This window comes from Struthio camelus, chromosome W (genome assembly GCF_040807025.1).
Source record: "Struthio camelus isolate bStrCam1 chromosome W, bStrCam1.hap1, whole genome shotgun sequence".
NCBI classification, from domain to species: Eukaryota; Metazoa; Chordata; class Aves; order Struthioniformes; family Struthionidae; genus Struthio; species Struthio camelus.
Genome location: NC_090981.1, coordinates 21122585 through 21149074, shown reverse-complemented (window position 1 = coordinate 21149074; position 26490 = coordinate 21122585). Strand labels below are relative to the sequence as shown.

Below are 26490 nucleotides of genomic sequence, written 5' to 3'. Positions count from 1 at the left end.
AGTGGAAAGGCGGTGCGTATAAGTATGTATGCTAGGAGAGTAGCAGCCTACAGGGTTCCCATGTCCACGGACCAAGAAAGCTTTAAAATCCAAAGTTTTAAGTCCTAATGAAAGTCTTGCCCCACTGGGTCAGGCTTTTTTTTTTTTTTTTTTAAACCATACACACACACATGCTATGCAGTAAGGATATTTTTCTCCTTCGCAGTGATTCACAGCTGCCTCCTGGGGCTGCTGCAATAAACTGGATGAGCAGACTCAGGCATCGCAGCCCTAGCAGTGGATGGGAACCAAGGGGTCATCCCATGGAAATCCCCTCTTCAGCTGTGCTCGATCACAAGAGCTACAAAGCTGCTCTTTGCACAAAGTGCATGCTTTAGATCATCCCACTGCCTTGATATACGAAATGGGTCTAGAGAAATGACACTTAGGCTCCTACATGGCTTCAACAAAATGTGTAGGGGGTGGGGGGGGAAGAAAAGCTAGAGATATATTTTCCTACATTTTCAGCTAATAACTCTCTAGTCTGTGGGAAACCATTAGGATGTTTTTGTGCATATATGATGTGAGAATGAATGGGTCTTTCCTCATATAAAAGAGTTAGTGTTTTTTGGTATTGGCATAGTAATAATTAGATACATCTTCCAATTTACTCCAGTGCTATAAATTTTTTTTTCTGGTAATTTCTGAGCTCTTCTGTGCGATGCAGTTGTGAAAGCTGGTAATTTTATGCATATTCTGCCCGTTATTTTATGCAGGCTTCTTACAGGGAGGTGTCTTAATGAGTGTGTGCAACATGAGAGCTGTGGCAGAGGACCTTGGTGGGCATTTGCCAGGCCAAACACAGGTTGGTCCAGTCCAAATAAAGTTGTTCTGTAGTATCTTGAACTATACGATGTGCTTAAAAATGATACATTTCTTTACAGAAAGGGATTTACAAAGGGTGTTAGATTTCTGAGAGCTCTCAGGGGGCCTTTTGGGCATGGCTCGTGTCAGGGTGCTGAAGCGTGCTCCAGCTGGAATGAGTATCCAAAAACAATCCCTGAAGCGAGGTGTTCTGCCCCAATGTGTGAAGGGAACACCACTCCCCCTGTAATTGCTGTGGGAGACAGCCTGCCTGGTCCATTGCTGCCAGGCAGCCCGGCGGTGGGGTCGTGCCGTGGGATGGCTCTGCCAAAGCTCAGGACAGTGCTGCCTGCCCCACTGCGCGTGCAGAGCACCGGCCTCTTCACCCCACGCCCAGCTCCTCTGAGCTCGGCAAAGGGAACCACCTAGAGCTAGTCAAGGGACGTGGCATTTTCCAAAGCCTGTATAGCTTTTCGCTCTGTAATCCAGTTTGTATTTTGATGTAGGGCTAAAGGCATGGACTGAAGGCTCTTTCGGTGTGTCTTGATAAGTGAGCAGGGTGGTTTTTGCTCTAAAGATAGCAGTGCTGAAGTTCTCCCCAAACTTGGCTTGGGTTACAGCGGAGACACCCTAATGTTCATTCTTTCAATGGGGGGGAAAAATGAGTTGGAAGTAGCCAAACGTATATAATGTTTTTCTTTCCTTTCCCTGCCCCCATTCCCTCCGAACCTTACATTCTTCTGCGTTGTTCGAGTTCCCTAGTGTTTTATAGGCGAATTCAGAAGTCTGGTGCTCTGGAAACAATTGTTATGTCAGCTGACATTAGCACAGCAAGCACTTTAACTATTTTTCCAACATATCCATCAAGTGCGATAGCCAAAACATTAATTCTCATTACTCTTCAACAAAGTTTCTCATTTTCCTCTAATTCTGTCACCACACTGCCTCTATGCAGTCTTGCTTTACAAATATATCAAGTCCTTTAACTGAAAGGACTTTGGGAAGCTTTTTTTTAAGGAACTTTGTGCACATACGTTTGTGAATGTGCTAGGTTGTTTATGACACAAATTTGAGCTCCTCGTGTCCCAAACTAATAAAAACCATGTATGAATCAAATCAGCTGAACAATGAAAGATTATGTATCGCTACTACTAGCTTGTAAACTAGGGATAACATTCTAGGATCATCGGAAAATACACAGGAAGAAACAGTGAACTCAGCTGCTGAATCCTGGATGAAGGCTTCCTCGCTGCCTGCAAGTGTAGGCTGGTGCATACAATTGTTAAAGATTCATCGGCCATCTTCAGATTTTTCTGTTTTAAATTTTTGCTATGGGCATTGTTCAAGAGAGCACAAAGAAAGTTGGTGGCGTATTAGTTTGTTTTAGTCCTAGCTGTAATGAAGCAGTTATAGGCACAGGTCACTTAATACTGAAGATGTGCCTTCCTAATGTTTGAGAGCTCTAATCTTTAGAGCACTGGTGACGTTGTAGATGAACTGGTCTAAGGCCACACGGCATGTGGAAATCGATCCACTAATAAATATTCAGTGTCTACTGTAGGAGATCAGAGTTTCTTGATAATATCTTAGATATTCTGATAACAATTGATAAAAATTGATAAATGTTGTCATTTTAGAACTATGATCAGAGCAAAGGTATTAAGAAGAGTCGATGCCTACTTTTTAAAGGAAGCACGTAGCTCCATCATAGTCATGAATCCTCATTTTTACCTTCAAATGTCACATTAAAAATGTGTGTAAGAAGTGCAGTTAAAGGAAATCGGACACTGGAACATGTCACTGGATTTGTTTAAAGAGAAGAATCATGCTAGATTAGCTCCAATGTCCTGCCTTTGTGCACTGAAGATTTATAAAACAAACTCCCACCAACATTAACAGAGGTTACAGTAGGTAATTGGCCTTGTAAATCAAGAATAGAATAGACCCTATAATGCATAATATTTTGAGGTATTTATCACTTCACCGAGGCAGACAGGATTTGAGCATGTAAATCCTAATAATGGTAATAGTAATTCTACATTCCTGTGCTTGCATACCAGGCAGAGTACACCACCAGTTCTGCGGAAAGCTTTCTATGTACACCACCTCATGCCACCTTGGCACTTTGCAGATTGAAGGCTGCAAAGCTCTTTCCAGTGGTCTACAGAGACCAGCAGGAATGGGACAAAGCAGTACTACAAATTGCATTGCTTTTTTCGCTACTACTGCAAGCACACATCTAAATTCGTGTGTCTCTTGATCTGTTTGCTATTTTCTGTAGATTTTTTTCCTTGTTCTACAGCCCTTCCTTTCCTAAGCTGCGTATATATTTGGGCTATTCTCAATTCAACCTCGTTTCATGATAGAAAAAAATAACACACACAAAGCAAACCAGAGCTGAATCTATAGTCAAAAACTTCAAAACATTTGAAGTAGGAGAAAATAAATGATTCTGGGGTGAGCAACGTGTTAAAGTCTCCAGTTCTGTTAATATGTTCCAGAAATGCCCAATGACTTTAAGAATACATTGCAACCTTCAGATAATCGTTAATGCGCGTAAGTGTTTTGCAGGAAAAAAGACATTTTGTGTTATCTGCAAAAAGCCCTCTTGAGTAAGACTCCGTATCTCCAGGTATTTCTTTTAAAGGGGAACAGTTTAATAAGAAAAACAAAGCTAGAAACCAAGAACATTAACTTTCACTTTGCCTAGCTACATGCTAGTACTCTTGCTGTAATTATAACACAGAGGTCATTCCAAAGGAATTACCAGCCTTCAAATGATATGAGACAATTATTCTCCAGGGAGTCGGACAAATTTGTAAGACAAATACAGTTGAAATTTCAGACATCAATCTCTTTTTTACCATAGCATGGGAACAAGGGAGCTGTGAAATGTAATTTTACCCTAAGGCCCAACAAATGATCGCATTAAAATGATTTAAAAAAAGAAAGAAAAAGAAAAAAGACTTTACATGCGATTGTATCTTAGAAGGGAATGTAGTGTTAGATTTTTTTTTTTTTTGTAGGGCTTTCTATGAGTAATAGTATTTAACAGAATCTGTTTAAAAATAGTTTACAGATGTAGATATTATTTGCTAGCCATGGCCTATATGCAGGCCAACTAGCTAGTCATTAAAGAGAGAATCAAGCGTCAAGATTGAGGCCAGTGTGCCTAGGTCCTCAAATTCAGATGCCTTTGTAACGCGCTGTTCCTCAACCCGCTTATCAGGAGCCAGCTCCAGCTCTTGGTATAATATCCCAGCTCCTCAAGTTCAGTTTGAACTTTATTTTACCACGTTCAAACTGCTACTTACTGATTTTTGTGGTAGTTTTGTATATTGGGGAATATCCAGAAAGGGCTATGCTTAACCCTCCCCGTTACACCCCGTTCTGAACGAAACGGAGCTGATTTCACGTACCTCTGCAATTGGAAGCTGTGAGGTCCGAGAGCCTGGTCACTTCAGTCCCAGGGACTGCGAGGTAAAACTTTTAGGGTAAAAACTTCCACCTGTCTCAAAGGCATCCCAAAAGCGATCATCTCAGTGCTGCCAGACCAGCAAAGAAGCGTTAACAAAACACGTTTCCTGAGGGTGTAGGAGGGGTAATAAAACCATGAAAGGTGGTAGCTGTGGACCCACTGCGTTTTACTCTTCAGTCAATAACCTTTATTGCTTCTCTTTGGCTCAGTTTAATAATAACGCCATAACAGTTCAACACAGTCCAACAAGGAAGATTCTCTTTTCACCAGTCCTCTCTGCAAGTGGTAGGATCTGTTTTGAAAATTAGCTCTCGTCTCGCATGGGATCTGCATGCCCAGGAACACGGTTATGAATATTCATGTATAGCAAGAGGCGAATCCTCCTGCCCATGCTCACATGGTGTCACTCAATCTATCTTTAGTGTTTATATAGTGCCAGTCATGCCAGTATTGATTTAAGTGGATTCCTTGTGTGGGTTGAGCAGGATTTAGCCCAGTGTGTGTGTTACAGTCAAAGTGGTGAAGTGGAAAATGGGTATTAGGGAACTGCTCTTTGGCTAAGATTTGATTTACAGAAACCTATAACAGTCTCATTCTTCAGATAAGTGCATTTCTCCAACTGCTATTACTCAAGAAAACAGGCTCCTTAGAAATCTTTACAGCCGACACATTGCAATGTGACCTTGCACAATTTGGCAATGCAACTCTTCATGTTTTTATTGTATTTAAATAGTACCATTAGTTTTATTCGTGTGTGGAAGTTCAACTTGAGCTTCAGCATTATTTTTACATTACACATTCATTATGTGCATATGTATCCATGTAGGTACAGGGTTTCAATGGAGCGAAAGAGACCACGCGTGTGGAGAGCGTGCTTACACTGCTGCGCGTTCTTGTAGCCATTTGTCCCAAGGATGAATTCCTGTCCCTGTGACACCTACTGTCAACAGCTGTCTAAATGATCTCATTAGGTGCAGCCTGTGCAAATATTTAGGTTTACCTGCTGACTTCCATTGATTGTACAAGAATGTTTCCCAAATGGAAGCTGACAAATTAATGAGAAACGCAAACACATCCTGGTTTAAATGAGAGCAAAACAGAGTGGCGCCTGTCTGATTGATGGGGATGATTGACTGTGGAGAGCTGTGCAAGTGACCTTCTTTGGTGCTCGGGGTGGGGAGAGTGGTTGAAATGTCATGTTTCCATTTATCAGACAAAATCATCTCATTCTACCCCACAAAGGGGTTTCTAAGGTACAGTAACTTTCCCAAGAGGCCTAATGAATTGTTGGGGGGAAGAGGGGAGGAACCCTACATGATGAGTGATAGGGATCTTGAAGTGGCCATGTGATGTCTCACTTTGCCCACCTTATGGTGGGAACACTTACAGTGCCCCAGCAAGTTCCCAGAGGTATAAGAAATTATGAGTCCCTGAAGCTGCATAGTTTCCTAAGTTAGCTTTAAACTAATATGCCGTTGTATTATTAGACAAGCAAAAATGGAGTAACACAAACTAGTAAAAAAATACAAATGTATGTACAAAATATGTCTATATATCTTATATTTGAGTTAAGCTACTCTTACATCACAATGAAGGTGGCATATCTTTCATCATTTGCCTCTTGCCTGCATTTCATCTTAAGGGCATGGGAAGTACTATTTGGCCTCCTCTAGCTTGAAAGAAGGACAAAAATAAAAATGAATGACGTTATCATAATGAGTGAACACATGGAGGCAGCTTAGGGAGGTATCATGCAAAGTCCAGAACTGATAAAACTATATGAAGACATGCACACGCATGCACATACACGCATGCGCACACACACACACCCTGTCAGTAAATCACAAAAAGACAAGTAAATCACAAATTTTAAAACAAATATCGTGTCATGCTCCTTTACTACCTTGATTAAGAGGAATAGCTTACTGTAAGTGCAGAGGAAGTCTTTGCTCCTTATTCTTTCCCTCATTGTATGATTCAGGAGAATGTTGAAGTAATAATATATTTACCACTTTTGTTGTATGTGTTCCTATTTCTTTATGGCCACTGGGCACCTGGAATTGTTTTCCATTGTTTTTGCCTTTTTCATATGAAATACTCATTTTCTCACGAGCCCAACTGGAAAAAAAAGTCACCTAAAAGCTCTAAATTATTGGAAATGACAGTGTTATAATAGTCCATAAGGACTCCACAATAAGACTGAAAGCATAATAGTTTATAAGTGACTGATTTTATTTCCTTTCTGATGGGAGGAAAAAGAGAGAAACTGCATAGAACCATCGAAACTCTATTTTCATTGTAAATCAGTAGAAATACAAGAACTGCTGAACTCAGATCAAGAGTATATATAACCCATAGTCAGCCCAACAGTTTAATTTTCGAAACTTAGCTTCCAGTTTTGGAAGCTTAAGATCAAGCCAAGATACCTCACCAATAAAAAAAGCGCGGAGCTCAAATCCAGGGTTGAGTTATAGTGCCCAGAAGGTTTATGGAAGTGTTTAGCAGAGAGTGTTTGCAAATGGGGCTAGAAAGATTTTCTGCCCCTTGCTGGCTGCTTCAGGATCTGAACCTGCCAGAGGAGCTGAAGTGCTCTCCTCCAGTAATTCTGACGCAGGTATATAGGCTCTCCATGTGCACCAACAGGAGACTTAGTGTCCAAACAGACACCCTCAAATTAAACACGAGTGTCTTTTTGGAAAATGTCCTTTAGCTAGTGCAAGTCATCTTTAGCCAAAGAAGCTACTGGGCTCCATCCAGGCACTGCTGGATGAAAAGCAAAGCCCTCTGATACGCAGAAGGTCAGTTGACGTGATCTAATGGGCCCTTCTGGACTCAAAGACTCCACCAATACCCACGTATTTCTTTAATGCTTCTTTCTGTTTCAGATGTGCTGTCAATTGGCACAATTCTGTGTGAAATAGAAACAAGCCATGAACGCAGATTTTTTGCCCTGAGCGGAGCAGATTTGTATTTGATTTCTCAGCTTTGTTCTTGTATCTGATATCCATTTGAAAGAATTTCATGGGACCTGCAGGAATTGCGCTAATCAATGGGGCAGTAAATTTGTGCTTTTAAACAGCCTTGTTGTCCCCGTACTCAATGCAAATCATCACTTATGTCAGGACTTGCACAAGAGTGGTTTTGGCACTGCTTCTGTTTCAGGAAAGCCTGGCAAGTAGGTCACTATTGTTAAATGTGTAGTCGCTGTTTGTTTCGGAGCAGAACAGAAATAAAGATACCCAGCAGGATGAGCAGCTCCTAGAGGTCTTGGAGAAACACGTTTGCATCTCATTTAGATGGATTTCTTTCTATTGCCTCACACGGAGGGAACAGAGGCAATGGCTTTTTAGTGAAATTAATCATATTTGACTCCTAACAGCATCTACTGATTTGTGACCACTGCTTTTGCGTTTTGCTGCTAGGGATCTTTTTCAGATTTGTGATCTCTTTATGTTCACTGAACTCATGCATTTCATCTGAAAAAGGTGGGAAATATACTCTTCCAAACTTACTCCTCCTCTTTAATGAAAGCCCTGAACTCAGCACTGTATCGAGCGTGTGTAAGGGCATGCTCTCAGTGCTGTGGAAATGAATCAACAATGGAGACCTTATTCATGTGGCTGCAGTGCCTTCTGGACAAAAGGAGAGTCTCTGAAAGGATGGCAAAGCTCGGATGGAGGATAATCTGTGAGAATCCTTTGAATACCTCTGGGGACTCTCCAAAATCATTCACTTGAGTCCCTTTGGCTGTGAAACCTATCGTATCACGTGTGACCCACTCCAAATCCTTTGCCCTGCAGTGAGGAGGAAGGACAAGGCCAGGCTTAAGGTGGGGAAAGGACCCCTCCAGGAGCAGGGCTGTGTGTTCACGGAGCTATGCAGCACGAAGCCACTTTGCAGTATGTGATCCTGAGGGTGAGCAGTGAATGTCTTGCCTTCTCGGATCCCACCAACACCTTGAAGCCCCAGGAGAGTGCAGTGTAAGCAATACTTAGGCCTTGCTTTCTAGGGATAGTTTCATGGTCCTCAGCGCTTAATAGCCTAGCGAAAGTACGCATCAACCCACAGAGTTATTTACGCGGAATCTGAGGATACTGGAGATATGGTTGCACAATATTCTCCGTATCTATATAGTTGCTTAGAATAATCATCAAATCCAAGCTGAATTCCCTGCTAAAAAATCAATAGAACTTTGAAAATTTATGGCAATGGAGGGTGCAGCACTTTGTATTTTGCAAGTTGCTATTGCCAACTTGCCTTAGGCTGTTAGATTCATTATAGATGGTCATGGAATTAATTCACAGAAGGAATTATTTACACGTGGCATACTTCCTACCTCTGCTTTTTGTTCTGCTAGCCCTATTTAGCACCTGTTTGTTTCCCAAAGATGAAATCTCTAGGACCCAATTTAACAGAGGAGGACCTTGCTGTACTGACAGTGCGGTAGGATTTCTATTTTTTTTCTTGCTGCAAAACAGAGTATTGTGCTGATGAAAGGCAGCAGCTGGTCAGCCATGGAAAACAAAGTCCTCTGTCTCCTTGGACCAGTACAGGGAGAGGTGCTGCAAGTGGTCTTACAACAGCCTGCTGGCATGATTTACTAGGCTCCAAAAGAACCATTTTGTAGGGTGAGATGACAGTTTCTAATCCTATCTTTCCTTCATTCTTTTCCTGAAAATCTCTGCATGGGAGCAAAGAAGCAAGGAAAGTGTAAGGTATAGATATTTGTACTTTGTGAGCTTCTGGCTACTTGGTAGATAATACCTAGGATCTGGCATTATCAGTTTGGCCTGAAGGATATAAAACACCCAATATTGCATTTCTTGCTCAGTTTAGTGAGCAGAACAGGTTCTGTAAGTGATGTGGTTTTCACCCAGTGTGTCTCTGAAGTATATTGGCCTTTTCCCCACTGCCCACAGTCTAAAAGGCACCTCCAAGGAAGTGAAAGAAGGGGCTGGGAGGAAGACACATCAGCCTTCTAGCTATAGATCTGACCCTGACGAATACTATAGCCCTAGAAAAAGTCACTTAACCGGTTCACCTCCACTTCTCCGTTATAAAATGCTTACCCTCCCCTAACCCTGGGCAGCGCTGCAAAGATGAGCTGTGCAATATCAATGTTACACAACAGCAACGAGCTGTGGAAACGGGAGGTCAGTCAGACCCCTATTGCAGAGTGACCGCCACGGCTCATCATCGCAGCAATTGCTGCGTGGAGACGCAGGCATTGCTGCCTCCCTAACCCTGTTTGCGTGGTGCTCGGCATCCCTTTGGTAACAGGACGAGCCCCTGCTCCAAGTTTTTATCAAGTCAAAGCTACTTGCTTCCCTCCCCTCGCAACTTGTTCTTCACTGAAGAGGAAAAACTCGAGACAAGAGCAGCCTTCTGAATGAGTAATTGACACGGAGCCGTGTCAGACGGTCTCCTAAAGCCGAAACCTTTTAGCCTAACGAAGAATAAATGAGACTGCCCCAGTAACGCTCCATATGTTTAAAGCCAGCTGTGCACTTAAGTGCTTTTCAGAATAAAGGGTCTTAAGGAGGCTGATAGTGGTTAAAAGAACCACTAGCTGATCACAAGTATGTTCTCCAAACAGTGTTTCTTCTCTCCTTGAGGCAGGGGGAGGGGGGGGGAGATAGATCTGATGCTAAATGAAAGTTAGTTTTGAACTTCAAAGATGGGCCGATTGGCTGCTCACTGTTTTGTGCTGAAAAACATATTGCGTGTTTACCTGTAACATTTTTTTTCTCAGTTGATTCTTTTCTAGAGGTATTTCCCACTCCCCCACCTCCTTCCCTGGCTCTGATTAACAACCGTAGCATGAGCTCATCAGGCCTAGACAAGTATTGATGGGCCGCGGTATCATGAGGCTAATAAAGAGCGTTACCCACTATTTCCTGGTGACACACAAACTCCCTCATGAAAGACGCGGGAGATGGCTGTAAGCGCCCTCCTAGTGACGGCAGGGTGTTGCCGGGTGTATTCAGTGCTCTTGAGGGGGGCTGGCGGCGGAGGAGGGAGGTGGCTGCCTCTGTGGGCCGCCTGGGACGGGGCATCCCCCTGGGGGCGGCGGGCAGGGCCTGGCACGCCTCGCAGCAAAACGCGCTGGCAATTTAGCGCCCAGACCGCAGCCCCTTGGGAGCGGCGGGCTGCGCCGGCCGCCGGGTAGGGACCGGTCCGGCTGCGCTCGGCCTCCCAGTCGCTGCTGCTCTTCTGTTTTTCTCCCTTAGCTCCGTGTCGCCGTATTAAATGCAAAAGACGCTATTGGAGGCTAATATCCAACCTTTAAGTCCTTTCCTTTAGAAAGGACGGCTGGAGACACGCTGAGGGGGATCGTTGTGAAGAGGGGATTTGATTGAGTGAACACCGATGCAAGCGTCCGAGAAACGAGTTTCGGAGGCTACGTTCACTGGGGCACGTGCCCCCGCGGTGCCAGAAATGCCTGCTTGGTCTTCCCGCCGAAACTGGGCATGGGGGGAAGCGACCGCGAACTTGGCGGGTGACCCCACGAGCACCTTCGATGTGAGGTGCTCCTTCAGGAGCCGCCGCCGCCACCACGGAACCTTCCGGAAGCGGCCGGCTTCCCCCCCCCCCCCCCCCCCCCCGGCCGGGCTTGGTGCCCCTCTTCCTGCCTGGGCCTGAGGCTGCTTCCCTCGTCTCCCCCTGCCCCCCGGCGTGCCTGAAACCTTCCCTTCAGCTTGTTTTAAATTAATCAAATGAGAGCTGGGAGGAGGCAGGGGTGGGGGCAGGCGCTGGGCGCCCCGCAGCTGAGCGGGCGCGCGCCCTTGCCTGCGCTCCTGCCGCACCACCCGCACGCGCGCAGGTAACCTGGTGCCTTTCTCGTTGGCTTCGTTCGTTTGCGACTGAATTTATTACTTCTTAATTGGGGGGGGGGGGGAACCTCTCGTTGTTGAGGGCAGGGGGGAAAAAAAGGTGGTTGAGAGTCACAAGGTTAATAACTCCGGGGCTTTGCTGGGGTCACTCTTTTAATGGAAGAAGAGGCTGGGGGGACGGGGAGGAGGGCAAATGCAACAAAAAGTGCCGCAACAAAGAAAATCCCTCTTCTATCTACCAAGCCTTCTTTCCCCAACCTCTGCGAATACCTCAGCTCCTGCACAGTCTCCGAATATAAACTTTGCTCAACACACTCAGGGTAATCTTTTCACATCATAAAACTTATAATCCTCCTAAAGTGGTTTCTTAGGGCTTGAGGTATGATGCACTTATCAAATAACTGAAACAAATAAATCAGCTTATTTAGGCTGCGGTCGGTGCGTGTGTATCTCCGTGCGCGGAGGGAGGAAGCCAGAGCCATACCGGCGTTTGTATACATTAGCAACAAAGCTGTCTGTGACAAGCTGTCCTCTGCATAACTAAATATTTAGTTGCCTATCGTAAGTAACTTCTTAAGCGATTAAAAACGAGAGGGCGGCGCTCGTTCGCGTGGCGGGCCGCTGCCGCCGAGGGCACCCTTCAGCGCAGCCGTGCCAGCGCCGAAAGGGGAGGTTTGCTTGCGACCACGGCCACCGTGCCGCAGGGCTCGGGACCTCGCAGTGACGCTGAGCCTCTCAGGGACAAAATAGGTGGCCCCAAAGGCCCCGGCCCCTCGGCGGCGGTCGCTTGCCAGGGGTGAGCGGCCTCCGTGCCTTGGGTGCCCTGCACCGTCGGCCGAGGAGCCTCCTCTCCGCCGGGAAACTGGCTCCAACCAGCGCCCACGTGGTTTTCCTTACATATTTGTACAGCGTTCAAGTTTTCAAACATTTGTTGCTAGCTTTTATTGGTGTTAGAGCAAGGGTTATTTTTAACCAGGCCTGTATTTATGGATTCCCACAGCTGCATATTTTTTACGTGTACAAAACTAAACTAATAATTTTGTATTTAAGCATTACAGAATATATGCTTTCCATTCACTATAAACACATTGTTTACAAGCGCGGACCCTGTTAGCTTGTAAAGATTAACTTTAAGCAGCAAAGAGCTAGCAACGCTCTCCTAAATTTGCTCTCCGAATCCTTTTCGGCATGTACGATAAAAGTCTTTCTTCACAGTTTGAATTCCATTCAGGAGCAAATTTCAGGGCTCGCTTAAAAACGTGGGGCTGCTTGGAGATACATATAGATAGATAGGTACGCACATTTAGATATTTTTACAGTAGAATATCTTGAATTTGCTATTTTAAATGAAGGCTACAAACCTTAGGGACATGGGGTCAGATTTTGAGCGTGGCACGCTCCTCTCCGGTCCTCTCCCCTTCCTACAAGGCTTCAGTGTTATGGCTCGCAGCACCTAGGCTTTTATCCTCTGGAAAATATGGCAGCAATAGTTTGCTTACCCTGATAAGGAAACTTAAGAGGCAATCTGAACTATTTTCAAGAAGATTAATAGCACTTCTATTTCAATATATGACTTGGACAGGCAAAGGACAGAGCAGGAGCTGACCCTTGTCTACCACAGATAAGCCTCCAAAAGACGTGGGCTGCTCCCAATGGCTCCCGCTGCGCTGCCGGGGCAGCCCGGGAAGCGGTGCCCGACCCTCCCGCCGCGTCACGGGCGAGATGCAGGCTGGACGCCGTCCCCGTGGGACGCCTCAGCAGGCACGACTGAAACGCAGCGCTCCCTCTGCCTTTCAGAGGCTTAAATAAAACCAACACCCCAAGGCCAGACCTACGAGATGGCTTTGGCCGCAAAAATGTCGCAAGTTATTTGGTTTGCTCTGGTTTTGTCAGCTTGGGCAGATGCTTAAGAATGTTGTCCGGGGGGTTTTGTTACCTGCGTCTGGGAGAACAGCGCAGAGAAGGCAGTAGCGTTGTCATCTTCTTTTCTAGAGTATATTGGGTTAATAAGAAAATTAAAGCTCAAATAAATATCCGCCAGAAAGTAATTTCAGTCTGTCATGGAAATAATCTACGTTTATAAGTTATCTAAAGTAAAGTGAGCCCTACTAGCCTCCAGCAGCTCTGAAACCATTATGAGTTATTGAATAAGTCATCTTTTTTTATCATTATTGACATAATAAATATATTTACTTGAAAATATCCAGAGCTGCATAGGCACAGAAATATTTATGTGTCTGTGCTCTTGATAGGGCTGTTTTAAAGGGTTGCTGTCAACTGCTGAGGGGGAGACGGAGGGAAGGTTTTTACCTCTTGTCTTTTTGATAGCAGATATAGCGCTTCAGTTAGCCTCATCTCTACAGGCCCTTCTATTTATGGGCCACAACATGAAATTTAAAAAAATCAAGGGGTAAACAGTGTGATTGGAGATTTTATATATACATATATATATATATGTGTGTGTATATATATATATGTATATATATCACTAATTCTTGAACCACTAATAAATCTACAGGCCTGCAAATTAAAATAATGTTCTGGTAGCACGGAACACCTTAGGCTTTAAGCTGCCACTAGATCAGCTCTTGAAGTCATAAAAAAAAAAAAAAAAAAAAATTAGAGCACTGAACATATTGTCGAAGGAATGGGAGATTTGTCGGGCAGCATCGAAAATTGTGGCCCGCAGCAGCAGCTTGGAAGGTCTCTGAAACATCAGCAGAAGCTGCTGCTTCCAAACACAGATTTTTCCCAAGCGCTTGGTGGGATCCCTTGTGTCATAGCTTGTGTTTCTGCAGAGAAAGAGCAGCCCATATAACATTTACGCACCAGGCAAAAATATGGTGGCGGGAGGCACCGCGTGCAAGCGTGTGCGGGCTACGGCTCAGCACCTTCACACCACCCACCACGATGGCCCAGCTGGGGCCCATGAGCCAGCGGGTGGCAGGCCCCGCACATGGCTGGCCCCACGCTTTAACCTTTTTTTTTTTTTTTTTTTCTTCCTGTCTCTTTAGGCAGTAAATACATAATCAGTGGCCATTTCCCATAAGTTAGTTTAAAAAAAAAAAAAAGTTTAGCAATTGCAAGTTTTGAATTCGTAGAAGTGCTTGTTATTACCCAGAGTAGAAGGCAGCATATTTTAGAGAGTGCTTCTCGCTGGAATGCAAGGCCAGATGAAGATTTAGCTTGGTTCTTTAGTTTAAGTCTGGCGGAGCAACATGTCATACCTCAGACAATGACAACAAATCAGCCTTTATTCAAGTGTGAAAATTAAGGCATAAATTGCTGGCTGCTTAGCTCTCAAAACAATGTCACGTTACAAGAAATGTGATATTTTGAGGAGAAACAGGAAAAAATTTATCAAAGCTTTTGTTATTATTGCATTATCCTCCTGCTTGATCTAATAGCTATAGATACTTGGTGTGCGCTTAAGTGCTTTCCATTCTTCCCATAAGCAAATTCTGGTTGAAGACTATATATCACTTTACTCTTGATCACTGCTAGTCTCAGTGCCTCATTACAGCAGAGCACTTTTTGAAACTGAGCTATAGCCCAGATAAATGATTGTATAAAGTTTTAAATAAACATACAACATTTATGTTATGTTGTTTCACAGGGGTGATTTATAGTCATTTTCTTCTTCCAGTCCTGAGCTCTGGACATAAAAGACACTGAGCTCTCTGCTGTTTATCCAAGCTAAATCCTCTGTTTGTTCTGCATAAGCGTTCTTGATTCTTTAATATATTGCAGGCTTTAGCTTCAGGTTTATTCCCTCTGGGATGGTGGAATTAGATACATTAACTGACAAAGATAAGGTACGGACATTGTAGCTTAATAGCCATTAAAATAGATACTGTGATAACAAAAATGGAGCTAGAAAAGGGAGTTGAAATTGTGATATTTTAAAAACATGTATTTATGAGACCAAAATGAATAAATGCAGAATTCTAAAAATTTCCACAGAGAAGCCAGTAAATGACACTGGGATTTTGTCTGGTGGTTGTTTTTTGTTCCATATGGATAAGAGAATCAGAAACGAAAAACACTGTGAGCCCAGAGTTCCAGGCTGCTTGTTGCCTGTCCGACGTCCCCAAAGACAATTTTGTTTCTTCTTATTAAATTGTATTACTCAGTCTGGATGCCCATCCATTAAAATGTTGCTCTGTACAAGAAAAGAAAATTAAGAAAAATTTTGTAAGATAAAGCAAGTCCTTCTGCCTTGAAGAAAACCTTGATAGTCTCTGAACTAAGTTCCATCATTCATCAGCATATTTATGTGTACATAAATTCATTTCTGCTACATATGGGTAGTCTGTTTACTTCATGCTTCTATTCTTCATAGTAGATCTTGATCCTCTGTTAAAAAGCGGACACCCCGGAATGGCTGTTTTCTCCTCTTTTGCTAGGTTAAGCAGAACAAATTTTGAGCTAAACCTACTAAAAGTTGCTTCATATTTCACTTGATTCAGTCTTCATTCTTAAACTTTTATGTGAAAAAAAAAAGACAAACAAAAAACCCAAAAACCTCAGTGTTAGTATTTAAAGACCTCATGCTTGATACAGAAGAAAGGTTTTAAGAATTACAGTCGTTAATGTGACATACCCTAAATCATCTCTTACCACAGTGTAAAAGTTAAGCTAAGACTTCAGAGATCCTAAATGGACTTTAGTTTTCTGTCTCCCTGTCTCTTTTTTCCCTGCCCTGTAAGTCAGGATTAGCTGGTGTATAAGTGACAGACTAGGCGCTTTCACTGCCAAAAATTATCTAACTAAAGTTTGAATCTGGCAGTATAAACAGCAGACCTGCCTGTACTCATACAAGTTTGTTATTTTGTGGTACACAAGTTGGTGTGTTGTATGTGCTCTGTAATGGATTGCATTCCGTAAAGGATGAAACACATTTTTATCTGAAACTTCAACGGTAAAATAAGCAGTAAGCAAAACAAAGACATTTTTTTTTTTTTTTAATTCGACAAGCTTTTATTTGAGTTAAGATACTTTCCTTTTATAGTGGTGGGATATTTCCCGGAGTGATGGTGCAAGTGTTGTGCATGACTTATTCAATGAGCATGAAAGGGAGGGAAAGAAAGAAAACCCAAGGAAACTTGCAGCTATTTATGAAATACTACTGAAGTATGCATGAAAGCTACCTGGGTGTTTTGTGTGTGTGTGTGTGTGTTCGTTTTTAAGAGGACAATATCGGGGTTAGCGCAGCGAGGTTAGCCCTGGCCTGAGCAGAGGAGTTCTGCCCTGGTGCCCTGCCAAAAAAAAAAAAAAAAGCTATATTGGGAGAAGTTTGGGCTTTGTGGCCCAACAGCCTCCCATGTTTGCGCTGCGCTCTGGGGCAGGGTGGAGACCTGGTAACCTTCTCCCAGGCGACCTGTCTGGCATGGGCATCCTGTGGCTCAACGCTCTTTTGCTATGAGTTGGCTCCCCTGTGCTTTAAGACTCATTTCCAACTGTATCTGTCATGTTTGTTAGGATAATCAGTATTTGCTTTTATTAGTATTTCAATACTGAGAAGACAGGAAATGATTTTCCTATAAAAGTTTTCACTAAAACCCTCACAATTACTTATTCACTCAATAGGAAGGAGATGGCAAACATCATGTGACCCTTTCTTTTCCCAACGGCTGTAACAACCAAGCATTAAGTAGCTGCTCATCAAAACATCGCTATAATGAGGAACCATCTTCATCTTACCAATAGGAAGAGGGACAGAAGTAAACAGTGCTTCCCCATGCCACATACAGTCTTGTGGGCAGGCCCAAAACTTCAGATTTCTTTGCTTTTTGCCTGCCCTTTGCAAGTGAATGTTTATTCACCTCTTAAAAAGAAGCTTAACCCAGCCTTTCTTGAGAGGCCACAGCCTTAGATTCCCTTAATCTCCCTAGAAATTAAAGAAAATGACATACTTTTTCTAAAATCTTTTGGTGAGCTGGTAATTAGCCAAAGTAGTGAAAGAAGATACCAGTTTATCTACTAAACAAAAGCAAAGTTAGGTAAATAATTTCTACTCACTTGCTGGAGGAAGAGCCTGGCAGAAGCTAGCAGCTATCCCTTTCAAGGCATTAACAAGCTGGTATCCAGCACACAGATATGTTAAGTTTAAGGCAGTTTGTGAACCACTTAGGCAAAAAGGGTTTTCCACCCTTATTCTCGTTTTGCAGCTAGGAAATGGAAGCACAGAGCCCTATTTGCAGTCACTCAGCACACCTATAACAGAGGCAGGGAGAGAAACCGCATACTTTGTCCAGCCGTCAGTCTGTGAGATCCCCTTACGCTAAAGGGGAAGGATCCCCTTCCTTAGTGCATAAAAGAAATTGCCACCTTGCGTGAACTATTGCAACACAAGCTTTAGGTAGGCTACCCTGCCCAACAAGTAGCGTTGCTTTTCCCTTACAGTGCGTGACATAAATATTGCCTTCTAAGATTTCCTCTTGCTAAGCCTACTCATCTCTACTGCTATGCGCCATCTGCACTGATGATAATCTATGAAAATAAAATAGGAATCAATATTAAAAAAATCTTTACTCTCTGATAAACCTTTAGACCCGTTTTAATGATTTGTTATATATGTGCAACAGGAAGATATAGTCATGGATTGAAAAACAATATCTAACTGTTCTGCAGGACGGGAGAGGGAGCAGGAGCGTGTGTCTGGGTCATCCCCCACCCCATACATGCCAGCAGCACTTATTGCTCTCCAGGTGCCAGCAGACATTTTGAAGCCCTAGGAACATCCAAATCTGGCCTTCTTCCCGGTTCTTTAAGCTGCAAGTTAACTGCATACAATGTGATGCGGCACAGTGATGTCTGCATGGGACAGGAGGCTGAAGTAATGGCAAGAGCAGGAAACTAGTCAACTTAGGAAAAGATTCAGCAGGTAAATCTCACTGTAGCACATACACACACACACATACACACACACACACCATGCACACGTGCAAGTTTTCCCACGAACAGCAGTGCCCTCTCATGGTTATGGAGATGCACCTACTGATCTTTGTGGTGGTGATGTGGTCTTGCTTTTGGCATCCTGTTCAATTTTCTCATTTATTTTGGGGTTATTAGCTCCATTTCATCAGTGGAATAATTGGATTGGCATCAGAAAAGTGAGGATATATCAGCAAACTAGAATGTTTTAAGCATCACAGGCATCTACATTTAGGAAATTGAAGTCAAAAACATTATTGTTGTACAAGGGTATGAAAAACATTATACAGTCCAATAACTTATCCTCTACATCGCCTAAATGATCCTCAGAAAAGCATGCTGGGCCCGATGCATTAAACCAAATCTATGTTCATGTTGAAAACATAGCAGCAGCGTTGGCTTAAACTACTGCCTGTGAGCACAGACTACTAGATTGTCTTGTTCTGCTGGATGCGAAGTTAAGTCAACTTCATGCCTAGTACAGTGGGAATCTCAGCCTTTACGGCTGTCTCTGTGATGGTCATGCAAGCAGTAGCTTATTCTGCCTTTCAGCCCTGGCTGGGATCACCTCGTGTGTTACAACCTTAATCTTATTTCCAAAAATAGCCTGCTCAGGCCAACACACTAATGGTTTAGTGTATTGTACAACCGACATCTCTTCACATGAGATTAGTGAAGTTCTCTTCTCCACTTACGGGAGTGAAGAACAAAACACCCCGCCCCTCCCCCCCCCGCCCCGCCCTTACACTGAGCAATTAAACAATTGCCAAAACGTTGGAGACTTACCGTTGCTACTTAATCCTAATTTCTGTAAAACATTTATTGGCTTGGTTGCCCGCTTCAGTCGCAACCTCATCGCCTTAATTCTGCTGCCCTATTTACATTTCTATTTGTAAAACAAAACTTATGATTATAGTGGTAATAAATCATTGTCTTCTCTGAAAACCATTTTTTACAGTGTGTTCTCATAGTATGAGTTACATGTGGTAACTGTTGAAATTCTATTAGACTATCGACCATGTTTTATAGAAGGAGGAGGGATCCTCCCCCTCTACTCAGCCCTGGTGAGGCCTCACCTGGAGTACTGTGTTCAGTTCTGGGCTCCCCAGGACAAGAGAGAGATGGAGCTCCTGGAGTGAGTCCAGCAAAGTGCTTCTAAGATGATGAAGGGACTGGAGCATCTCTCCAGTGAGGAAAGGCTGAGAGAGGTGGGACTGTTCAACCTGGAGAAGAGAAGGCGCAGGGGAGATCTGATCAATGTGTACAAGTATCTAAAGGGAGGGTGTCCAGAGGCGGGGGCCAGACTCTTCTCCGTGGTGCCCAGCGACCGGACAAGAGGCAACGGGCGTAAAATGAACCACAGGCAGTTCCATCTGAACATGAGGAAAAACTTTACTGTGAGGGTGACTGAGCTCCGGAACAGGCTGCCCAGAGAGGTAGTGGAGTCTCCTTCCCTGGAGACATTCAAAAGCCATCTGGACACAATCGTGGGTAATGTGCTCTAGGTGACCCTGCTTGAGCAGGGGGGTTGGACTAGAGGATCTCCAGAGGTCCCTTCCAACCTCAACCACTCCATGATTCTACTAGATTCCATCTGCCCCAGTAAAGCTACTCGAAATTTCAATTACATATTATTTTGTCAGTGCAATTATGTCTCAGTAACTGCACCAAAACCCTTTGGTCAAACGTTCAGTAACAGTGCAACTCCACAACGATCAGTGCTGTATGTATATTGTTAGGATAAAACTTTTTGCAGTAATACATAAATTGTTTAAAAATGCTGTCAAACTACTACAAGTATTTCACTTGGAAAAAAAAAAGTACTGGACTGCAAAGCAGTGGGTGCTGCTTTTTCAAGAGCGTTATTAATGGGCACTATTTTAGTCTTCTCTGATGGGGCGTGACAAGCTGTATGATTTCTTCAAGTTAAGAATAGAAAATAATTTCTATGCTTGCAAGAATTCAATTACTCTACATTAAAGCCACCATGGGGTTACTGTACATTTATACATCAGAAAGTCAGTAAATTATTTTTCTATAAATTAGTCTCTCAAAGCTGACTTTTTTTTCTTTCTACTCTGAATGCCAAACTCCTGACTGCTTTTCCACCACAGAGACTTCATATCTGGATAGCCGACATCTGTAAAAACATTTCTAATGAAAACACTACTAATACAACCCCCTGGAGAATCAAATGAAATGAGATCTAAGTATACAGCCGCTTTCTACAGTTCTGTCTTTAACAATAGCAGGGCTAGTGCTTCCTATCCAAGACTTGACACAGGTCATGATCATTTAGGCACAGTAGTAGCAAAATAAATAATTGTGTAAATATGTAATAACTGGTCTAAATACTTCAGTAGCACTTAGATATGGTAAAGGACTTCAGTCTTTATTTGTGCATTAAGGTTTAATCTTAGTGCATGGAAGGCAGAAGCATTTAAACTGCAGCGGAGGACAACTGTGGCTTGAAAACTTGAAAGCTCAGTGCCAGACATAACATTGCTTCTTTTCCACAATAGCAATTTCTGAAAGTGCATTAGTGTTGAAAGTGTTGGATAACTGCTAAAATATTATAGCGATGGAGTCATTATAGCTTCACCCCAAAAAACAATATACTGGAAAGATCAATCATGTAACTATATATTTTAATAATCCAGCTTCAAAGTAAAACACTGCTCTTTTCTTCTTTTTAAAATAATTTAGTGTCAGATTTTTTTTCCCCCCCATAATGAATTCTGCTGCTCGAATAGCTGCATTTATTTAGGGACAATTTTTCTGATGAACTTTCTAATAATTATCAGGGGAAAAAAGGCCCATTTCTTTGCATCAGCTCTCAAAATGTTAGCTGAAGCTTCATCTGAAGGCAGACGAACAGATATAACATACAGATTTGCTGCTTTTAAGCCCATACTAAATAATTTCAGGTAACCTCTTGGCGGTTAAGATCTGTAATAGCAGCAGCTTGCTGACAGGGTAACAATAACTAGAACAATGAGAAGAGAGGGCATCCTTTAGCACCGGATAATCCCATTCAAGAACAGTGTTTCTAGGTATCTTCATGTCTAGTGGGAATACTGATTTGTTGTTAAAAGATTGGATGTGGACAAATACCGGATATAACTTCTTCTGAGCTCTCTTTATTCAGAACCAACTACAAGCTCTGGGCCAGAGGACTAAGGAAGACAAAGGCTTGAACTGATTCATCACTAGAACAAAAAAAACAGTGTAACTACTACTTTTTAATGGCAAGCATACTAGTAAAATTACTTGCTTTGAAGTAATTACATCAGCTTTCCTAGTGAAACCTGGCTGCATCAAAAGTAACAGTACATGTCAGCAAAGCCTGGATTTTGCCCCCTCTCCCTCCTGCCATTTTTTTTTTTTAATGCATGTAGAAGCAGGACTGAGAACTGTAGATCCATTTATTTCCAGTGGAATTTTTATGCTAGATAAATTAAAATAAGCTTGTTATCCCATGCATTTGTTTCAGATGGCATTTCTTTTTCCTATGAAGAGATGTTTTTAAAGCTTGATAAAAATGATATTTGGTCTTTCCACTTAATTGCTATCATCTTCAAACTAAGGTGTGACTATACCATAAATGGCTTTAAGGCAACAAGAAGCTAACTGGAGCCCAAATTAAATATAAAAGAGTAATACTGAGCTCACCTCTCCTACAGATATCTAGTACAAATATATCTTTTTCTAGACTATTTTGGACTGAAGCATTTCAAACAAATTGTGCTTGAAAAAAAAAAATTGAAGTATAATCTGCAAACATTAAGCCTAAAATAACACTTTTCCATCTGAATAGAAATAAGGAATACTAAAGACAATACCTGTATAACAAAACAAAAATACTAAATTTAAGAATCACAAAAGCTATGCTTCTTATACTGTAAGTAATGATTCTTAAGTGACTTAAATCAGCTTTCTTACCTATCAGCTCATTTAAGTAGCTTAAATCAGCATGCTTGTGAATAGGTTTAAGAAAGAAAAATGCCCTACCTTATATTTACTCATTACTTTGATTTACTAGAAAATACGCATCTGACTAGTTTCTTTTTAAACTCCAAAGCAACATGACTACTGTTATTTTCTTTACAACCCATGTAAGAAGGACTAGGTTAGAAAAGTAAACATGAAATCAATTTTGAAAGTGAATATATCAGTGTTATGGCTTCAAAGCATGAAAATCTCATTTTCTGCAACATTAAACAAGAAAGTTTTTGTTCAAATACATAGTTGAAAAAAAATACATAAAATTCCAAGAATAATTAAACTTTAAATTTTATTTAATAGCACACTTGAAAAGTCAAATAATACCAAATTGGAAGATCGACAATTATTCATTATAGGCATTCTTACAATCAGCGCGACCAGTTTGAGATCTTTAAGTCTAATGCACTCCCTAGTGTTTGAACAAGAAACTACACTGGTAGCAAATAAGCAAGCAGTGGAAGAAAAACGCCTTGCGCAAGTCTTCCCTTCGAAATACAAGCAGCCCCCTCGTTCATTTTATTATAATTGCATGTGATCATGCATCAGTGATAAGATATACAGCCATAATGTAAAAAAACTTGTAAAATTACTTGTCATGGATTTATAAATGTGTTATTCCCTTTGCTAGCGCAGTGGGACCTCTTTAAGAACAGTCATTAAAAATAAAACAAAGTACAAAATAAGTGTACAACGTATCACAAAAGCATTTCTCGTGAAATCTAGCATCGATGAGTAATAATTTCCCATGGAAAAGGATCTTGGTATTTATATAACTTGTTTAAAACTTTTCTAAGGGGCCTAAGGAAACAGTTTATTACACAGGAGGTAGGTTAATGGTAAGAGGAGGAAAAACAATGCACTTAAGAGGCACACTCAGATGCAATATAAAGCCTATGTTCTGTACCTCACACCATCCAAAAAAGGAAGGCAATGTTATGTCCATGGAAGTCCACTGATTTTTCTTATGTTCAGAAAAAGGAATGTTTGCATTTTAAAACAAAACAAATCCTAATACTTCCCCACCCCCCTCGCCCCCCAATACACAAGGTTCAAATAGAAAAACGTTTGTGCCAATAGGACAGACATAAACCCCTGTTGCTAGGACAGTGCTGTAAGTTTATGTAGCTAGCTAGATCCACACATATGATTTTAAAATCACTGAGTGGAGGCTAGAACCCAAAACTCTCCTTAGTCAACTGTGATTAAGCACAAACTAACATTTCTGGTGGATTTCTCTTCTGCTATTTAACAACTTGATAGTTCATCTTGGCCATATTTCAACAATTGAATAAAAAATTACATTCAATTTAAGTGGTAATGAGAAAATATGCTTTGAAATTCAGGTTAGTCACTGCGTGTGGGTTAGACCTTGACTAAGGAAAACATCTTTACTTAAGAAAAGCTCTTGTTATTTTCATTATGTATACGTTCAGATTTAAATGAGGTATGTAAATGTACTTAATCAGCGCTTCAAATATCTTTCCTCATTAGCTATGGATGGAAGCAAGTATGGTGTTTTTGCATTAGGACTTTACCCTCGCGTGTTCATGCTCACAAGCCTGTGTGCAAAACTGCTAGGACACCAAAGGGATATTCCTGAAGCTCGTGAAATACTGAGTAACTAAATCTGGAGTTTCAGTTTGATGGATTTTGAGGTTTTTTTTCCCCACTCAAAACCTTGTCACTGGCTATTATAGAGTTTCCAAAATCTATGCCGTTAGAAGAATACTAGCTACAGAACTTAGCGATCCTGACTACGACTGCAGAAGCAAAAATTGAATACCTTGTGACTTGATAAGAAATGACGTTTGTTCAAGTGCAGCACTTTGGTTAAGAATTAAGAGTATATTGAGGGGAATAAGCCAATGTCACTTTTACCTAGTACAGTCGAAGAGATCTTTTAAAAAATTGTAATAAATTATGACAATATTGAACAAAAAGCTTAGAAGGGTTATAAAAATATTACAAATAAATCTAGCCAGGTTGATGCGAAGAGGTAGAAAACATTTCAGAAGAGTACACAAAATAAATATATATTTACACATATATAAATATGAGTATAAAAACATTAAAAAGTAGCCACCCCCCTGTAAAAGTTACAACTGTGCTTAACCTCATATGTTGCAAATATTTACATTGACTTCAAAAAGGCTAACAACAGTGTGCAAAATTAAGCATGTCCTTACATCTTTGCAGAGTAAGAACTACAGGTTTACAAAATTAATTACTCTGTTCCAGCTTAGGCTCTGACTTTTTATGGTTTTCTATATGCTTTTATTTCGTGCTGTTCCTTTTTTCAATAGCCTCTCTGATTTGACGATCAAGTTCACTTACAATATGGTCTTCATGATTATATACTCCTGTTCTTAACAGCGTATCCCTCTCTTCTATCAGACGAGATAGATAATCATCCATGTTCTCATTTAATTTTCTAGAATGAAGACTATCCACTCTACCAGCAGAATTATCTCTGGCATCTTCCAGTTGCTTTCTCTCTTCTTGTTGCTTTAGCCTGATGTTGATAAAATGGAAGGTATCAGAGGATACATCATATTAAAAACTTCTGATTATTTTCATATGAACTCCTTAAGTTACTTATCTACTGAGAAGTTAGTAAAATAATTTATATAAAAAAAAATTACCCCCATACTAAACTTAAATAAATACCAGGAAAAGAAATGTTCATATAATACCTAGAATCTAAGAATACCTAGAATGTAAGAAATACCTCTTTCTTTCCTTAATGCAGCAGTTCTGCTTAGACTCTAACATTTAAAATAAAAAAGAAGCCTGGTGCAGTACAACAATGATCATAGCATAAAAAACAGGGTATGGTGGCCTTAAGCATAGATTTTCTATAATACAGGACTGTTACATTTTAGAAATGGGCAATCTTTACCTACGGGACACTGAAGTGTATTCCTTTACTGGACTGACAGCCAATTATAATCTTGATTTAACTGAACCCTCTCCTGTTTTGAGGCAGAGCGGGGGGGGGGGGGGGGGGGGAAACTTACAGATGCTTTAATACCTGTTAAGTTCATTTCTGATGTCCTCCAGCTCTTGTCGGTCTGTTTTCCCCAGCTCTTTCTCTTCTGCTGCCAAATAGCGCAGCCTCATATGCTCCAGCTCTTGTTGCTGCTTTTTAAGGCGAGCCATTGCATTTTCTTGTTCACGCTGGGGGTGAAAAGGTAACTCAGTTGACTACATGCTTATATGTAAAAATGCTAATTCTATTGACACGTGCAAAACTTCAGGGATGAAGTCATGACGCTTAAGAAGCCTCCAGTAGTATTAGAAATGTAGGAGTTAAAGTAGTATAGATATCAACAACTTAGACTTCCTGTTTAAGACCAATGACTATCACAATTGTAGTAAACAGCTGTCCAAGTTGGATCAGCTGGAGCTGAAGCTTTGTCACAGATATCTTTCCATTAACTGAATAGCAAGAATACCCCTTACAAGCTCTTTTACGTACTCCAGCTTAGGCCAATAAATAACTTAACGCTTGTGAAACTGCTCGAGATACTGAGATTTATCTGCTTGCCACTGCTATGCAGTATTTTAAATTATAACACTTCTTTTGAGAAATAAAAAGCATAAAATGCTAAGGAGCTGCACAAAACTTGTGTTGTTGGCCCTGCATTGCCTAGTGTCAAAGCACGGCTCTCCAGTTAATTACATGTTATACTTCAAGAGCTACTTTCTCAAGTTGTAATCTGTATTTAAAAAGTAAGCCTTGAAAGTCTAGAACTATTGTTAGGTTTCCTTTCACAGTTTTCCAACCCTAAATGAAGCCTTAGATTAAATCCACAGAATAAGTTAGTTATCTGACTCCCATATTTGAAGTTTAGTTTGTTCCAAATTTGGTTTTTGCAGCTCTGGAGAGACACAATAACAGAGCTATAGTTTGAGCCCACTACCACTCAGTGATATTAAAGTGTCTTAAACTCAAGAGCAATCCTTCCTCTTCTCGTTTTCCTCCCAAATTCAATATGCCCTTATGCACTGACTCAACACAGTCAGAGAGTGAGAAGTCCTGAAGAAAAATGGCACTTGTTCCGTACCTAAAAAATCAGGATCTTTATGTAACTTACTGCCTTAATTCAGACATACTGTTAAGTTTGGCTTTAATTTGAGCAAAATCAAGTATTTTCGACTAAAACAACGTACATAAAATCAGTTTTATATTTATTACAGTGATTAAAAAAAAAAAATTGTTCCACATCTATGAGCATATTCATTATACAGCCAACCCAATAATATCTGGAAAAGCCTGCTCAGGCTTGTAGCCAGGTAGTTTACTGAGTCCTGAATCCCGGACTACATTTAGAGGCCATCGTAAGCGCTGCCTACTGATTATCAATAAGTAGAAAAAATCTGAATCTCACAAAG

At 41.5% G+C, this 26490-nt stretch overlaps 1 protein-coding gene across 4 annotated transcripts in view; it reads right to left on the bottom strand.

Moving 5' to 3' along the window:
- Positions 1–22367: 22367 nt before the first annotated feature.
- Positions 22368–26490, bottom strand: part of LOC104150253 (centrosomal protein of 120 kDa) — a 38837-nt gene continuing 34714 nt past the window's right edge. For all 4 annotated transcript variants that reach the window (XM_068924710.1, XM_068924711.1, XM_068924712.1 and 1 more), the window contains 2 exons: positions 25127–25272; positions 22368–24607 (listed from right to left, as the gene is read on the bottom strand). In XM_068924710.1, coding sequence (XP_068780811.1) covers positions 24370–24607; positions 25127–25272 — 384 coding nt within the window. In that variant the 3' untranslated portion in view covers positions 22368–24369. The remainder of the gene's footprint in view (positions 24608–25126; positions 25273–26490) is intronic.